Here is a 14,190-nt window from a genome sequence, read left to right on the forward strand (position 1 = left end):
AACGCAGTGGTATTCAAACTGGATGAAACGCCGTCGAGGGTTCCACAAACTTTTTATAGAAATTCAGATTTTCGTTATTTTGTTCGAATTCCGATGTAATATGCACGTTACCGCTTTGACGGCCGTTGTCACGCGTGCGTGATTTCACTGCTCCGATTTCAATGTCACCGTCTAGTCAGATTTTTTATCTTTGTTCAGGTCTTACGTTGCACGTTTCCCATAGAGTCAGAAATAGTTTCTGAGGATGAAGAAATATACGAAGATATTGTATTTGATTAGAACGGTTTAGTAAATATAGATAAGACCCGTTACCTTCTAAGGTTATTTCTATTAGAGTAGCTGTTTTTCTTGATAACGGAAGGCCACGTAAAAAGATTTCATTCAACATTTTCGATTTGTTGTTGCACGATGATCGTCCCTCGATTGTTGGAATACATTTTCTTTCAATCCAGACGTCTCTTACGTTAAATTACGAGGATAAAACGACGAAACTGGTTTGTCGAGGAAATTAAATTATTTATTAATGCCACGTGGATCGGTGCATCGTGGCTCGTACGGTTTTGCGAGTTGGCGATACTTTATAGGCGTGTACGCGGAGATCCGTATACGATTTTCTATCGTAAACATTATGATCAAGCATTTTATAGCCGTAGAAACGCGGTTGTAGCGTTCGTCGACATTTATCGAAGGTGAATCGCGTTCGCGGTGGCGCCTTGTTTTCGCAACGCGGCACAGACGTGTTGTCTTTATCTGTTTTTTCGCCTTCGTCGGTATTCGAATATCGCGGCGTTAATAATTCACTCCGATAAATCGATTATTATCGGGCAGACGGTGTCGTTACGCAAATTGTCGCACTAGCACCGCGTTTCTTATCGTTGACAGTTTATTTTCTACTTATACATAATAATGTTTCCTGTTTTGCATCGCGATTGTATTTTCCAGCGATCGCCATACATCGCTTTAATGTGACTTATTTGCAAACTCGACGAAACTAACGATCGTCCGAAACTTCAACTACGTCTTTCGAAATTTTATTGCAAAATTTGCTACCAACAGCTTTGTCGATAATTTTTTTTTTTTTTTTTTTAATTTATATTGTGCAAAAAAGATCTTACATTTTGTGTCCAACAAATCGTATCCAACAAATCGTATCCTAAATTCTTTCGGTGTAAAAGAATATCACATTTTTAATAAAGAACTAATTAATAAACAAAGACATAATAGTCATCGACGTTATATTTGTTTTATTTATTATCGAAATTTTCAATATCCGTTTAAACGAGAAAGTTGGTCCAAACATATTTAAGTACCCATTGTATACGCTATTCTATTTCTATTAATATCCCAAAAGATGACTACACTTTCAACACTTTGGCACTCTACTAATTCTTCATTCCGGCATTAAAATTAATGGATGAAGGGATTTTATTTCAGGAACGAGACAATACTGTATCTACACGTATCTTCGAGGAGACCGTAATGCAATTTATTAGAAAAATACGTATCCGAATCATGAATACTAACCGGCCGTAAGGTGTTCATTATCTTAAAAACATACGTAGTTTGTTGTGTATGCTCTATCTTAATTTTCATTCAGCAGTAAATCCACTTAAGCCGAAGGAAAAAACCATCTATGAAATATTGAATATTTATCTCTCTAGTTATCTCTCGTACACGGCACGTAGAATACATCAATAGTTAAAACAGAGCCGCGATACTTATCTAATTTGGTTACGCCAGTAAATATTCACCGGTAATAAAATTAAGTTAGAGTATATATTTAAAACTTGAAACTGTTTGAAATCATAAGAAATTTTTCCACTCAAAATCTGGACGATACTCCAATTTATTTTTATAAACTGTTTTATGTGAAGTTATACGCCCGGAATGAGTTATATATTTTATTAGAGATACAATTGCATTTTTTAGGGCCCTTTTTGCATAGATCTCGAGCGATTCTTGCACGGGATCGTCGATCGTAGACCGCGAACGATCGGTTCTCTGTCTGCTTGTATCCATAACGGCCATTGCCATACGGCTTTTAGTCTACCATTCATACCTCGCGCGACCGAGCAAGGCGAGGTAATGGTAAGCAAGGTCACCGTGTTTTGGCAAACCAGAGAAGCTCAGACGCACGGTGCAGAGTTTCAAACGAACAATGAGTCAGACATTTAATTTTAATTGATACGTCGTCGCGACGGTGTCGCCGTTTCAGAAGCAGACGCTCTTTCCCGTAATATGTATTGCTCGAGCGAAGAAGGGCAAAATTCATATGCAGACAAAAATTTCGTCGCGAATAAATACGTTGCTTTTTCGTTGCATTGATTATCGTTCGAATTTGAGTACATATTTTTTTATACAACTTATCTTATAGGCAGAATTTCTATTTTTAGCAACGTAGTATCAACTTTTCACGTATATTTATAAATTATTTTTTCGGCATTTAACAGCGATAACTGCTCGTCGTTGCTCGTTTCTTTACGACACGATCATCGCCAGATTAACGCAATTAGCGTCGACGTTACAGCATTTATTAATAGTCAGCGACGAAAATAACCCGACGTTAATAACTTTGTTTCCAATAACGAGACGCGACGTTAAAAGAGAAATGTAGCAAAAGGCGCGTCGTCTACTACCGGTAAATTACGTAAGAACGAGGACGTTCCTTGAAATAGTGCTTTTAATATATTTATTTATACTCGCGAGAAAGTTCGTGATCGCGTAACTCTACGGTGGCTCGAAACGACCTGTGATCAAAAATCGATTTTCAGGACAATGAAAAATTTTCAGAAAAATTGGCAAACAAAAATGAGGAGGCATACTGAACAATCTGTATGCTTTTGTGGAATAATTTTAAACGTTGTTGCTGATCGAACACACAAGTTGACCTGATATCGGTGTTAATCAGATTTTTTAATCGAAATGTTAAAATTCTATATCGAGGTGGACTTCTGGAACGAAATACGATGTCGAGCCCACAAAAATGGGATCACAAAAATTTAGTGGCTCGAATAACGACGATAGGGTTAACTCCGTACCCAATAAATCCCCAGTTAGTGGTGATCAAGTTCAGGGTCCTCGGACCAGGAGGTTACTATAGACGTTATGGTCACTGATCTCTATACACTGGTTGACACGTACAGGCCTGTAGTCTCTGTGACCAAAGATGGACGACGAATAACTTTACATCCACGAATAACTTACTCTTAACCCTTTTAGTGCCGAGCGAAAAACGGGTGCCTATGCGAAGAATACCGAGCCAATTTGACGAGTTTGTTATAGTTAGAGAAAAAGCTCGTAAAAACCAAACTAAGAATGATATTTACAAAATTCAAAAAGCAGCATATTACGAAATAAAGAAAGAATAAAGTAATGGTAATTGCATTTCAATATTTATTGCAAATCGTATAAATAACATAATTATAAAATATGATAAAAAACATAGAAACAAGTTTCTCTTCTACAAACAATATTTACACATAAGAATAATCATTGTTTGATCACAGTTTTATGTAGGTCACGTAGCATAAAGTATAAGTATTTGATTTTCAATGATTTTTTAATAAATAATCAATTCAAAATATGATGTGACTTTGTTAAAAAGTTATTAACGTTTAAAGTGGAGCCTGTACTGAATTTTTTTCTCGAAAACGCGCACGATTTCGAGGGTATGTCTATTCACCAAAAATGATTGTGATTGACTCCCACAACCGAAAATAATTTTTCCAGAACAATTTGAAATTTTTTTTCCCCGCTGAAAAATTTCACACCTTCTCGAATTTTTTTCTAGAAAGTGGGTAGGAATTCAGGGGTATGTGTATTCACCGAAAGTGATTGTAATTGACCCCCGAAACCGAAAATAATTTTTTCAGAACGATTTGAAATTTTTTTTTTTCGTCGAAAAATTTAGGCACCTTGGTCTGGGTTAGGTCTGGATTAGGTCTGGATTAGGTCTGGGTTAGGTTTGGGTCAGGTCTGGGTTAGGTCTGGAAGAGAAATTAGATTTTCGGTAAGAAATTTTTTCTCCAAAATGCGTAGGATTTCGTGGGTACGTGCAATGATAAAACATGATTGTAATTGACCCCTGTAACTAAATATAATTTTTTTAGTGTGATTTTAAATATTTTAATTTCATCTAAAAAGTTCAGTACCTGCTCGAATTTTTTTCTCGAAAGTGGGTAGGATTTCGGAGGTATGTGTATTTACTAAAAATGATTGTAATTGACCCCTGCAATTGAAGATAATTTTTCCAGAACGGTTTGAAATTTTTTAATTTAATTGTTAATAATTTTTTAACGAGGCCTCAGTCAAAAAACTGATATTCTTCATTTTCGTCTTATTTTGGCCTCTAGAATCTCCTATTAAAATTTTTCCCAGGGTTGGCCGAACACCCTGTATACTATGACGACTCCAGAATACATACGTTTCCGCCACAAAGTAGTGTTGAGTTGCTGATTCGCCCGAGCGAAAAAAGCTTCTGGGGCAAAGGGTTAAACCCAAAAATAATTTTTTAAATGCTTTTGCAATAAAATTAGACCCTTTATAATGTTTTACAAACTTTTTTTTGAGACAGAGCTTTATCCTAATGCGAAGAATAAGGCAACATCGCATACGCAACGATATATCGTCGTTCTGTACTAAAAGGGTTAATTCGTAAATTCATTGGTAACTTGCAGTTCTTTAAAAGCCAGCTGTTAAGGTATAATAAAATTTGCAACACACCCAGAGCGTTGCGTTAGATTCGATGTACAAATTCGTCGAGGAATTCTGTCCAGGCAAAAAAGAACCAATTAACCCGTTTCACTGGTGTTGCCAAAGCGCCTTCGCCTGGCCTAATCGCGTCTCGCTGTTCCTTGGGAATCTCGACGTCCCGCGTTCTTAAGCGCCACGTTTTACCTTGACGTTCGCGATATTCGCGGCACAATTTGTCCTCTTTGCGTTAAACGCGATACGTAAAAGGACGGAAAACCGCGTACCGGTTTCAACCCGGTGCGCCAATAATAAAATCCGCCGCTTTTGGAGCACGGCTCCCCGACCGGCCATCGCGCGCCAGCTACGTTTCGTTGCCCGTCGCGATTCCCATTAATTCCACTTAATCGAAAACGGAGCCTTGGGTCGGATTCTCTCCGTTCCTTCTCGACCGTCGCGGATCCGTTTTGGATCGAATCGGTAATCGGGACGCGAACGGCGTAACGAGATTCCCCGCAAAAATAGATTCATCGCGCGTCCGTGCTGGCGCCGTTGATGAATGTCTTCGGTTCGTTTTAGGCTTGGCCAGGGTTGGAGAACCTGATGCCTTTTCAGGCACTCGGTGTTACTTTTCACGGTACCGTATCGATTATAATTAAATACATCGTCTATTTTTAGATATTAATTGTTCTTCCACCTCTCGTCACGATAACAATTGTATTTTAATACTAAAACTACCGACAGTTATTTATTTGTACCAAAGACATTAAAACGATAGATACGCGAAGAAATGCATAATGCAATGGAAATGTTTATTCATTCTCTGATAGAGAATAATGGTAAATTTTTATAAATTCAGTTGAGTAAATATTTTACAAGTTTTGTTAGAAATTATGATTGGGTCATTTTATCAATTATAAATTACATCGTCTATTTGTAGATATTATTTCTTCTTCCACCTCTCATCTCGATAACAATTGTATTTTAACACTAGAATTATAGTGTATTTATTTGTACCAAAGAAATTGAAACGATAGATACGCGAAGAAATGTTTAATGCAATGAAAATGTTTATTCATTCTCTGATAGAGAATAATGGTAAATTTTTATGAATTCAGTTAAGTAAATATTTTACAAGTTTTGTTAGAAATTATGAATGGGTCATTTTATCAATTATAAATTACATCGTCTATTTTTAGATATTAATTGTTCTTCTACCTCTCGATAACAATTGTATTTTAACTTTAGAACTACCGACAATTATAGTGCATTTATTTGTACCAAAGAAATTAAAACGATAGACTTGTTGAGTCGTTCATAATCTCGCGGCCAAAGTGGCGACACCTATAATGAGGTTGAAGATCGCGCGGGGATTCCCGTGGCTTTTGATCGAGTCGAGTCGTTTTTTCGAGCCGCATGGTCGGCATTACAGTAATCGAATTATAGTAAACTATGTAATATCTAATGAATAATTAAAGCGACTATGTTTAACATTTTAAATATTGTCTATATACAGGGTGTTCTGCCATACCTAGGAAAAATTTTAATGGGAGATTCTAGAGGCTAAAATAAAACGAAAATCAAGAATACCAATTTGTTGATGGAGGCTTCATTAAAAAGTTATTAACAATTTCATTCAAAAATTTCAAATCGTTCTGGAAAAAATATTTTTGGCTACGGGGGTCAGTTACAATCATTTTTTGTGGATAGACATACCCATGAAATCCTACGCAGTACCGAGAAAAAAATTCGAGTAGGTGTGAAGTTTTTCTACAAAATAAAAAAATTTCAGATCATACTAAAAAAATTATATTAAGTTACAGGGGTCAATGGCAATAATTTTTGGTGAATAGACATACCCTCGAAATCCTACCCACTTTCGAGAAAAAAATTCGAGTAGGTAGTGAAACTTTTCGACAAAATTAAAAAATTTCAAATCATACTAAAAAAATTATATTAAGTTACAGGGGTCAATGACAATAATTTTTGATGAATAGACATACCCTCGAAATCCTACCCACTTTCGAGAAAAAAATTCGAGTCGGTAGTGAAGTTTTACGACAAAATTAAAAAATTTCAAATCATACTAAAAAAATTATATTAAGTTACAGGGGTCAATTACAATAATTGTTGGTGAATAAACGTACTCCCGAATTCCTACCCACTTTCGAGAAAAAAATTCGAGAATGTGTGAAATTTGACAACGGAAAAAAAAAATTTCAAATCGTTCTGGAAAAATGATTTTCGGTTGCAAGAGTCGATTACAATCATTTTTGGTCATTACACATACCCCCAAAATCCTGCGTATTTTTGAGAGAAAAATTGAGTACTGGTGTAACTTTAAACGTTAATTACTTCTTATCGAAGCCTCCATCAACAAATTAGTATTCTTAATTTTCGTCTTATTTTGGCCTCTAGAATCCCTCATTAAAATTTTTCCCAGGGTTGGTCGAACACCCCGTATAGTTATTTAATCAGTTCCTATGCAAGGGGACCTTATACTTTTCAACAAGTTTCTCGAAGAAATGTATAATACAATGGAAATAAGTGTTTATTCGATCTCTTGTAGAAAATAAATTTTCATAAATTCAGTCGAGTAAAGTTTTCACAAGTTTGATTAGAAATTAGGTAATTTTGACTGCTTTGATAGTTCCAACGTTTCATTTTTGGTTTCCACATAGTTAAATATTGATTTACGGAGTTTCGAAGGGGAACTACGGTCCCAGAAACGTTTTTCAAGAAATTCCGCGTTACTCAATTGCCATTTCCGGTTCTTGTTTCAGAGTCGCCGCCACCCCCGTACTGCCTTATTGCCGACAGACTGAGACCCGAAGGTGAGTGTCTTCCTCTCTAGCGTTTCGATCGCAATTGTATATTTATGGGTGCGTTCCATGCATGTTGGTCGGTACGCGAATGCATGGAATGCATCCACGCAATCGTTGGAGCGATAAGTCATATTTATTGCCCGCGAACGTTTGCCATGCGAGCTTCGGAGATCGGTCTTTAGCGCGTATCGCGTCGTCCAACCATAAACAAGGTTACAAATAATAATGTGAATAGTAACGCGTCTTTGTTTCTCTTCGTTGGTCACTTTACACGAAAAAGCGAAACGAAAATTTGAAGTAGAATGATTTCGTACGACTCTTCGTTTTCAAGAAAATTGATTTTGAATACGTATGGCGCGTTCAATTAATTTACAATTAGTGACGTATCGTTTCAATACCACGAACGATGACTTAACGTCAGTTAGACACATCTTTAAATAGATGTCCATCTTAAGGTTATAATTATTTGAATCATTCTAGCATCATCGGTTTATGATATTTTAACATTTTTCAAATATGATATAATCCTTCTATCAGAAATTAAATTGAAATCTATAATTCTTTATCTTCAAGTTTAACGTCAGTTAGACACATCTTTAAATAGATGTCCATCTTAAGGGTATAATTATTTGAATCATTCTAGCATCATCGTTTTATGATATTTAAATATTTTTCAAATATGGTATAATCCTTCTATCAGAAATTAAATTGAAATCTATAATTCTTTATCTTCAAGTTTAACAATATATTGTAACGTAAGAAATATATGTTACACAGTTTACTATATAACAATGTAGACTGCTATTTACAGAACGTTTAAACTTACGTTAAGAAATCGATATTGATATAAATACAAGTACGAGATTTTAATTCAAACTGAAAACAAATAAAGATAAAGAATGAAGGTTTCTTTATGTAAAAAAGAAACTTTTGAGCAACTGCTATGTGGCATAAAATATTCAGACGAATGTAGGGGGAATACATATTCATAAATGCCTTAGACGTGCGCCACCATTTTGACGTCGCGTCACCTGTTGAAGGTTAAATGCGACTTGCCTAACGTGTCTGTCCATTGCTCGTTATTTCTACTTGTGTCGATGTTCTTAACCTTTCAACTGTTATTTTTCTTACATATGTCGTTAACAGAAACTGTATATTTTTCATTGCACATTGCTGTTGTACACATCTTTAAAAAAAAAACTATAAAATGTTTTTATCCTAGTAAATATTGTGGTAGTAACATAAGTAGAAATAACGAGTAATGGACGGGCCTACCAGACTGATTCTTGTATTTAACAAAATTTCAATTGAACCTATTTCGAGTGCATCAAGCCTCAGTCCAAATTTATATAAAAATGGTATTTGCTATTCTTTCGTTGACACTATCAAAGAAAATAAACAATAACAAAAAAGGCTCGATAGAAAAATAAAATTGTAGAGCATAATATCGTTATAACTACCGAACAACGCGATGGATATATTGCTTTATGTTCACTTTATTAATCGCGGTCAATCTTCGAGTGGTCGTGTATCGACAGTTTCATGCGACATGACCTAATAATTCTGCACATTATTCTAATGCACGTTCGTGGAAGTTAAAAATTATTGGAAATACAAAAGATGAATTTTTAAAGGCTCGATCAAAATTTCATTGAAATTGAGAAAGTCGAGTCGATCGGTTCGGTTTCTGGGAAGCACGATTCTTTCGCGAGAAATGTGTATTCTGGTTCTATTACGTGTCCCCGATGCGGTATTGTCCTCGCCTATGGACGTCATTTTTATCGTAGTCGCAGGTGCGTCGAACCGAGAAACCGGTGTCGCGATATTATTCAATAAGTAGATAAATAAAGTACCGTGGACGTAAAACACTGGTTCATCGTGCGAACTGGTAGAAAGTGTAGCTAGATACGGTCGTTCCATACCAAATTATAAATACAAGCACCCTCTTTGGAGCAACGTTTTCAATTTTACTCAAATTCATATTGCAATCTTCGAACTATATTCAAACGTATCGCGAAGAATTTTTTAACATTTTGATAATGATTATAAGATTCTGGATATATGGAAGTACCAAGTAAACGTTATTTCAAATTTTTAAATATTTCTTTTCGTTCACGAAAATATTTATATAATCAAAATAGTATGAAAGTGATCTTTAGAAAAGTATCGAGACCCGTTGGTTTTCGTTAATTTTTTTTGTTAAATTCCTTGTTTCCGATTGTTGCATTTTTTAAATCTCTGGGAACCGGCCTAACGCACGAATAGATCATCTTGGAACTACAACGGACGTGTTGTAAGTCGATCTTATTGATTGAAACGAACCGTATGGCTATAGGTTTCAGGGTATCGCCGTTTCCGTGGTCGACGCAGACCTGCTAACAAACATCGATCCGCTCGTTGGAAGTCGATCGGTCTTATCGTGCGTGTATCGAGAAAATTTCAACTCTGTGCTCCAATTTGTACGCGACAGTCTCGTAAACGCAGCACAGAAGACTCCATTGCTAAACGATAATTATTAAATTTCTGTGTTTATTTTGACCCACGCAAACTGTTTGATTTTTAATACACAAGAATAATGAATTTATAAGAATAAAAATGTTTGAATAAGTCAGGAAGAATGTTTGGAAGGTGCGTTTATCGAAAACAAATTTTCAATAAATTCCGTGCGTTTGTTTGCTCGTAATAATAAACACGGACGTGCATTTACTGAAAGTCGATCGCATGACGGTTCCAGCAGCTTTCGAAACCTCTTTCGCAGTTATTTTTCTACGAATCTTCGAATACAAGCAAAATTATATTCCGTGCTATTTTTACGATCGCTTTTACAAGGCTCGGTTTCCTGTGCTTGATTTTGACTGACTGCTCCTCCCCGTTTCTTCCTTTTCTCTTTTTTGCGCCTGGTTCTAAACTGGTTCTCGGGATCGATACGAACACGGACTGCACGCAGACCCTTCAGCCATCGATAGATTCGTCTTGCGTTCATCGAGTGGCGTTTCGATCTTTCACGGACTGGTTGCGTAATAAATTTCGAATGCAGCTAAATCATCCTTCATCCGGCCATCGAGTGGTCTTAGAACGACTTTTATACAAATCGGATATTAACCAGAAATCATTTTTAACGATCGCTTCTGATTGCTCAATTAACCCAGATACGATCGAATATTTTTCCATTTTGTTTCTTTTTTCAAATATTACTTCACCGCAAATTTAGACTCGTTATTTTTGTCTTTGAAAATTGTTACAATCAAAATTAAAGTTACTGGAACAATTTTTGAACTTTTTTTTGAATTTTTTTAATGAACTAAATTGTCTTCATCCGGCCATTGAGTAGTCTTAGAACGACTTTTATACAAATCGGATATTAACCAGAAATCATTTTTAACGACAGCTTCTGATTGCTCAATTAACTCTACTATTTTCTTTTTTTTTTTTTAATATTATTTCACAGTAAATTTAATATCGTTATTTTTGTCCCTAAAAATTGTTAGAAATTAAATCAAAATTAAAATTACTGGAACAATTTTTGAAATTTTTTTTGAATTTTTAACAACTGCTTCTGATTGCTCAATTAACCCAGATACGATCGAATATTTTTCTACTATTTTCTTTTTTTTTCAAATATTACTTCACCGCAAATTTAGACTCGTTATTTTTGTCTTTGAAAATTGTTACAATCAAAATTAAAGTTACTGGAACAATTTTTGAACTTTTTTTTGAATTTTTTTAATGAACTAAATTGTCTTCATCCGGCCATTGAGTAGTCTTAGAACGACTTTTATACAAATCGGATATTAACCAGAAATCATGTTTAACAACCGCTACTGATTGCTCAATTAACCCAGATACGATCGAATATTTTTCTACTATTTTCTTTTTTTTTTTTTTTAAATATTACTTCAGCGCAAATTTAAACTCGTTACTTTTGCCCTTGAAAATTGTTAAATCAAAACTAAAGTTACTAGAACAATTTAAAAAATTTTTTTTGAATTTTTAACGACCGCTTTTGATTGCTCAATTAACTCAGATACGACCGAATATTGTTCTACTATTATCTCTTTTTTTCAAATATTACTTCCTCGCGGACAATTCGAGCGCAACAAATTATTTACTCATTATTTTTGTCCTTGAAAATCGTTAAAATCAAAATTAAAGTTACTGGAACAATTTTAAACTCGTCGATTTTTAGTTTACTCGTCCAAATAACGAGGAAGGTTGAGCACCGCTGATCCTAATTGTCCGACGATGCAGTAAAACGCGAGCTCGTATTTTCTTTCGTCAGCGCGACGCTTTGTTTCCGAGCGCTTAATGAAATTATACTATTGTTCCGAGCGTGGTTCTATTCATCGCGCTCCTTCGACTCCACGATCGTAAATCGCGCGCGGCGAGGATGCAAATCACAGTACACCGTAAGCAATTAATACACACACTCGCGTTTCTTTGAAATCCCACGATGACGTACGCAAGATGGCACCGTTCGCGCGATGCTTGATATGACGAAATAATACAGCGCCCGCGGCTACGAGAACCGTGTGCTCGACGACGATGCTAATACATACGCGTGTCTATACTTGGAGCACACGTGTACAGGATATTTCATAATACACGGTACCTACTTCCACGGTGGACAAGAAACATCGGAATAATAAAAAAAAAAAAAGTTCGTACCAGGCGTTTAGGAAGAGCTGAGAGCAACAATGGTCTCCAGGCTCCGTTTCTCGACAATATGTAAAAGCCAAACTACGCCGTGGAATTTTTCGAGGTTACAAAAGGCCTCGTAGGAAGAGGCAAGTCATTAGTAGGTTTTATCGCCGAAGTACGATGAATCGGTAAATGATGCAACGAGAAAGTAGCTACCTACGATACGAAATACTTTCTCGAAATGTACGCGTTACGTAAAGCGTTTAGTCAACATCGTTTTGCTCCCTAAAATCTAGATAATACTAATTCTACTAAAGATTCACGCTTTAAATTAGATTTAAAAATAGCTCCATCCGTAAGACCAATTAACACGAACAATTAGGAGGACCTGGCATGTTTATGCGTGAACTTTATGGAGAACTATAAAACGACGGCTCGATGGAGCCGTTACGGGGCGTTAAAAGTATCGTTGACAACGAGAAATCGTTGTTCGAGAAAAACATGGTCTCGCCGGTAGCGATATTATCACGATAAAATCAGATTGTTAGGAGTGTTCGTCATCCGTGTAAACGGTGGTAGGGAAAAAAGTGGTTCTCGGAAGAAAGAAATTCATTATGAGAGTTTGTCTCTCACGAGCCAGCAGATGTAGCCGTCGTAGGATTTATGCTCGGAGAAAGAAACTGGGCCACCACGATGAAGCAGAGGAGATAAAAGACCGCGCATCGCCACTTGTTGCATTCACCCGGGAAATAGGAGAAATTTCTTCGTTCATGAAACTCGAACCAGCAGTCCGTAAACCAGCGGACTATGAACCGGGGCGCAATTAACGGAGCAGAATCGCCGAGACGCTCGGAACGCAAAGGACCCAACGAGACGCGAGGTTTTTAAACATTTTACTCTTTGAACTCTCGTTTTACCGTTTAAAATTCGTAGCCAAAATTACGGTCGAATAAATTACCAGACGTTTGTTGTCGCGAGAAAGGCTCGAGTCAAAAAGTACACCTGCTTGTTATTTTACTGGCGGAATGATTGTGCGGTGTCAGTCGAGTGGCGCCAGTTGAATTGACATGTTTTCATATGCAAGACAATTGGCGCTAATAATATTTGCATGTAGGAAACCTGCATATCTCTCTTTACCGCATTCCTTATCTGTGACAGTGATAAAAATGTGAAAAATATGCGATTATCGCGTTCCAATGTAATACGAAAAGGGTGTCGCGTTTATGACGTGTAAAGTGTAATTCCCGACGCGTGTCGGAAATAGTTATTTTTATTCCCGTAAGATTCCTGACGCGCGAACTCGTCGGACGACTTAATTATTTAGGCCGCGAAGGGTGAATTTTTTTGCGGGAAAGGAAAAGGGCCAGATAGCAGCCGACAAGGAATTTCCTGTGGCCGTTCGATTTATTTCCGCACGTGCTGTTTGCACGCTGTCGCCGACAGAGCTCCACCAGCTATTGCGCAAATTTCAACGAATACGACGAAGGACATGGCACAACGCTCCGCGCAGTCCCTTTCAAACGCACGAGGACAAATCTTGCTCGTATTGCGTTACGCCGGCTGCGTTTTTTAAGCTTCCCGCTCTCGATTCAGTCCGTCGTGAATCACCGCATTATTCCGACCGAGGCGTCACACGTCGATGACATTTTGTCGTTTCGTGAATTATTCAACTCAAAATACCCTCGCGACTGCCTAGTCCACCCTCGTGTCAGCGACCAAAATGTTTAGATTCGTTTGATAACCTCGATACCCGGGTACTCTGAGCCGCCATATTGGTTATTCGCTCGTTCGAGTCACGTGACGTTTGTATTCAGTAGTGCCAATAGAAATACAAAAAAACACGTAACCCTGCTACTATTTGAGCATCGAAGGGTTAGGAGAGGTGAATTTGATGGAAAATCGATTTAGAATCGAGCGTCTCGGTGTAGTTTGAGGCGGGCAGTCTCGCGTGTCAGCGATCGAAACTTGTGCAGCAACCTTGAAAGAAGGGAAGAGCGTGGAAGCGAGACACGTCGGGAGTCGAGATGCGGTTAAGGGC

General features: G+C 37.0%; 1 protein-coding gene across 1 annotated transcript in view; it reads left to right on the plus strand.

Moving 5' to 3' along the window:
• LOC122397339 (mothers against decapentaplegic homolog 6) overlaps nt 1-14,190 on the plus strand; it is an 89,481-nt gene that overhangs the window by 16,274 nt on the left and 59,017 nt on the right. Inside the window, exon 2 of the mRNA XM_043396465.1 lies at nt 7,473-7,523. Within this exon, the coding sequence (XP_043252400.1) occupies nt 7,473-7,523 (51 nt within the window). The remainder of the gene's footprint in view (nt 1-7,472; nt 7,524-14,190) is intronic.

Source organism: Colletes gigas, unplaced genomic scaffold, assembly GCF_013123115.1.
Source record: "Colletes gigas isolate AHSC1104 unplaced genomic scaffold, ASM1312311v1 Colletes_gigas_Sc00001, whole genome shotgun sequence".
NCBI lineage: Eukaryota > Metazoa > Arthropoda > Insecta > Hymenoptera > Colletidae > Colletes > Colletes gigas.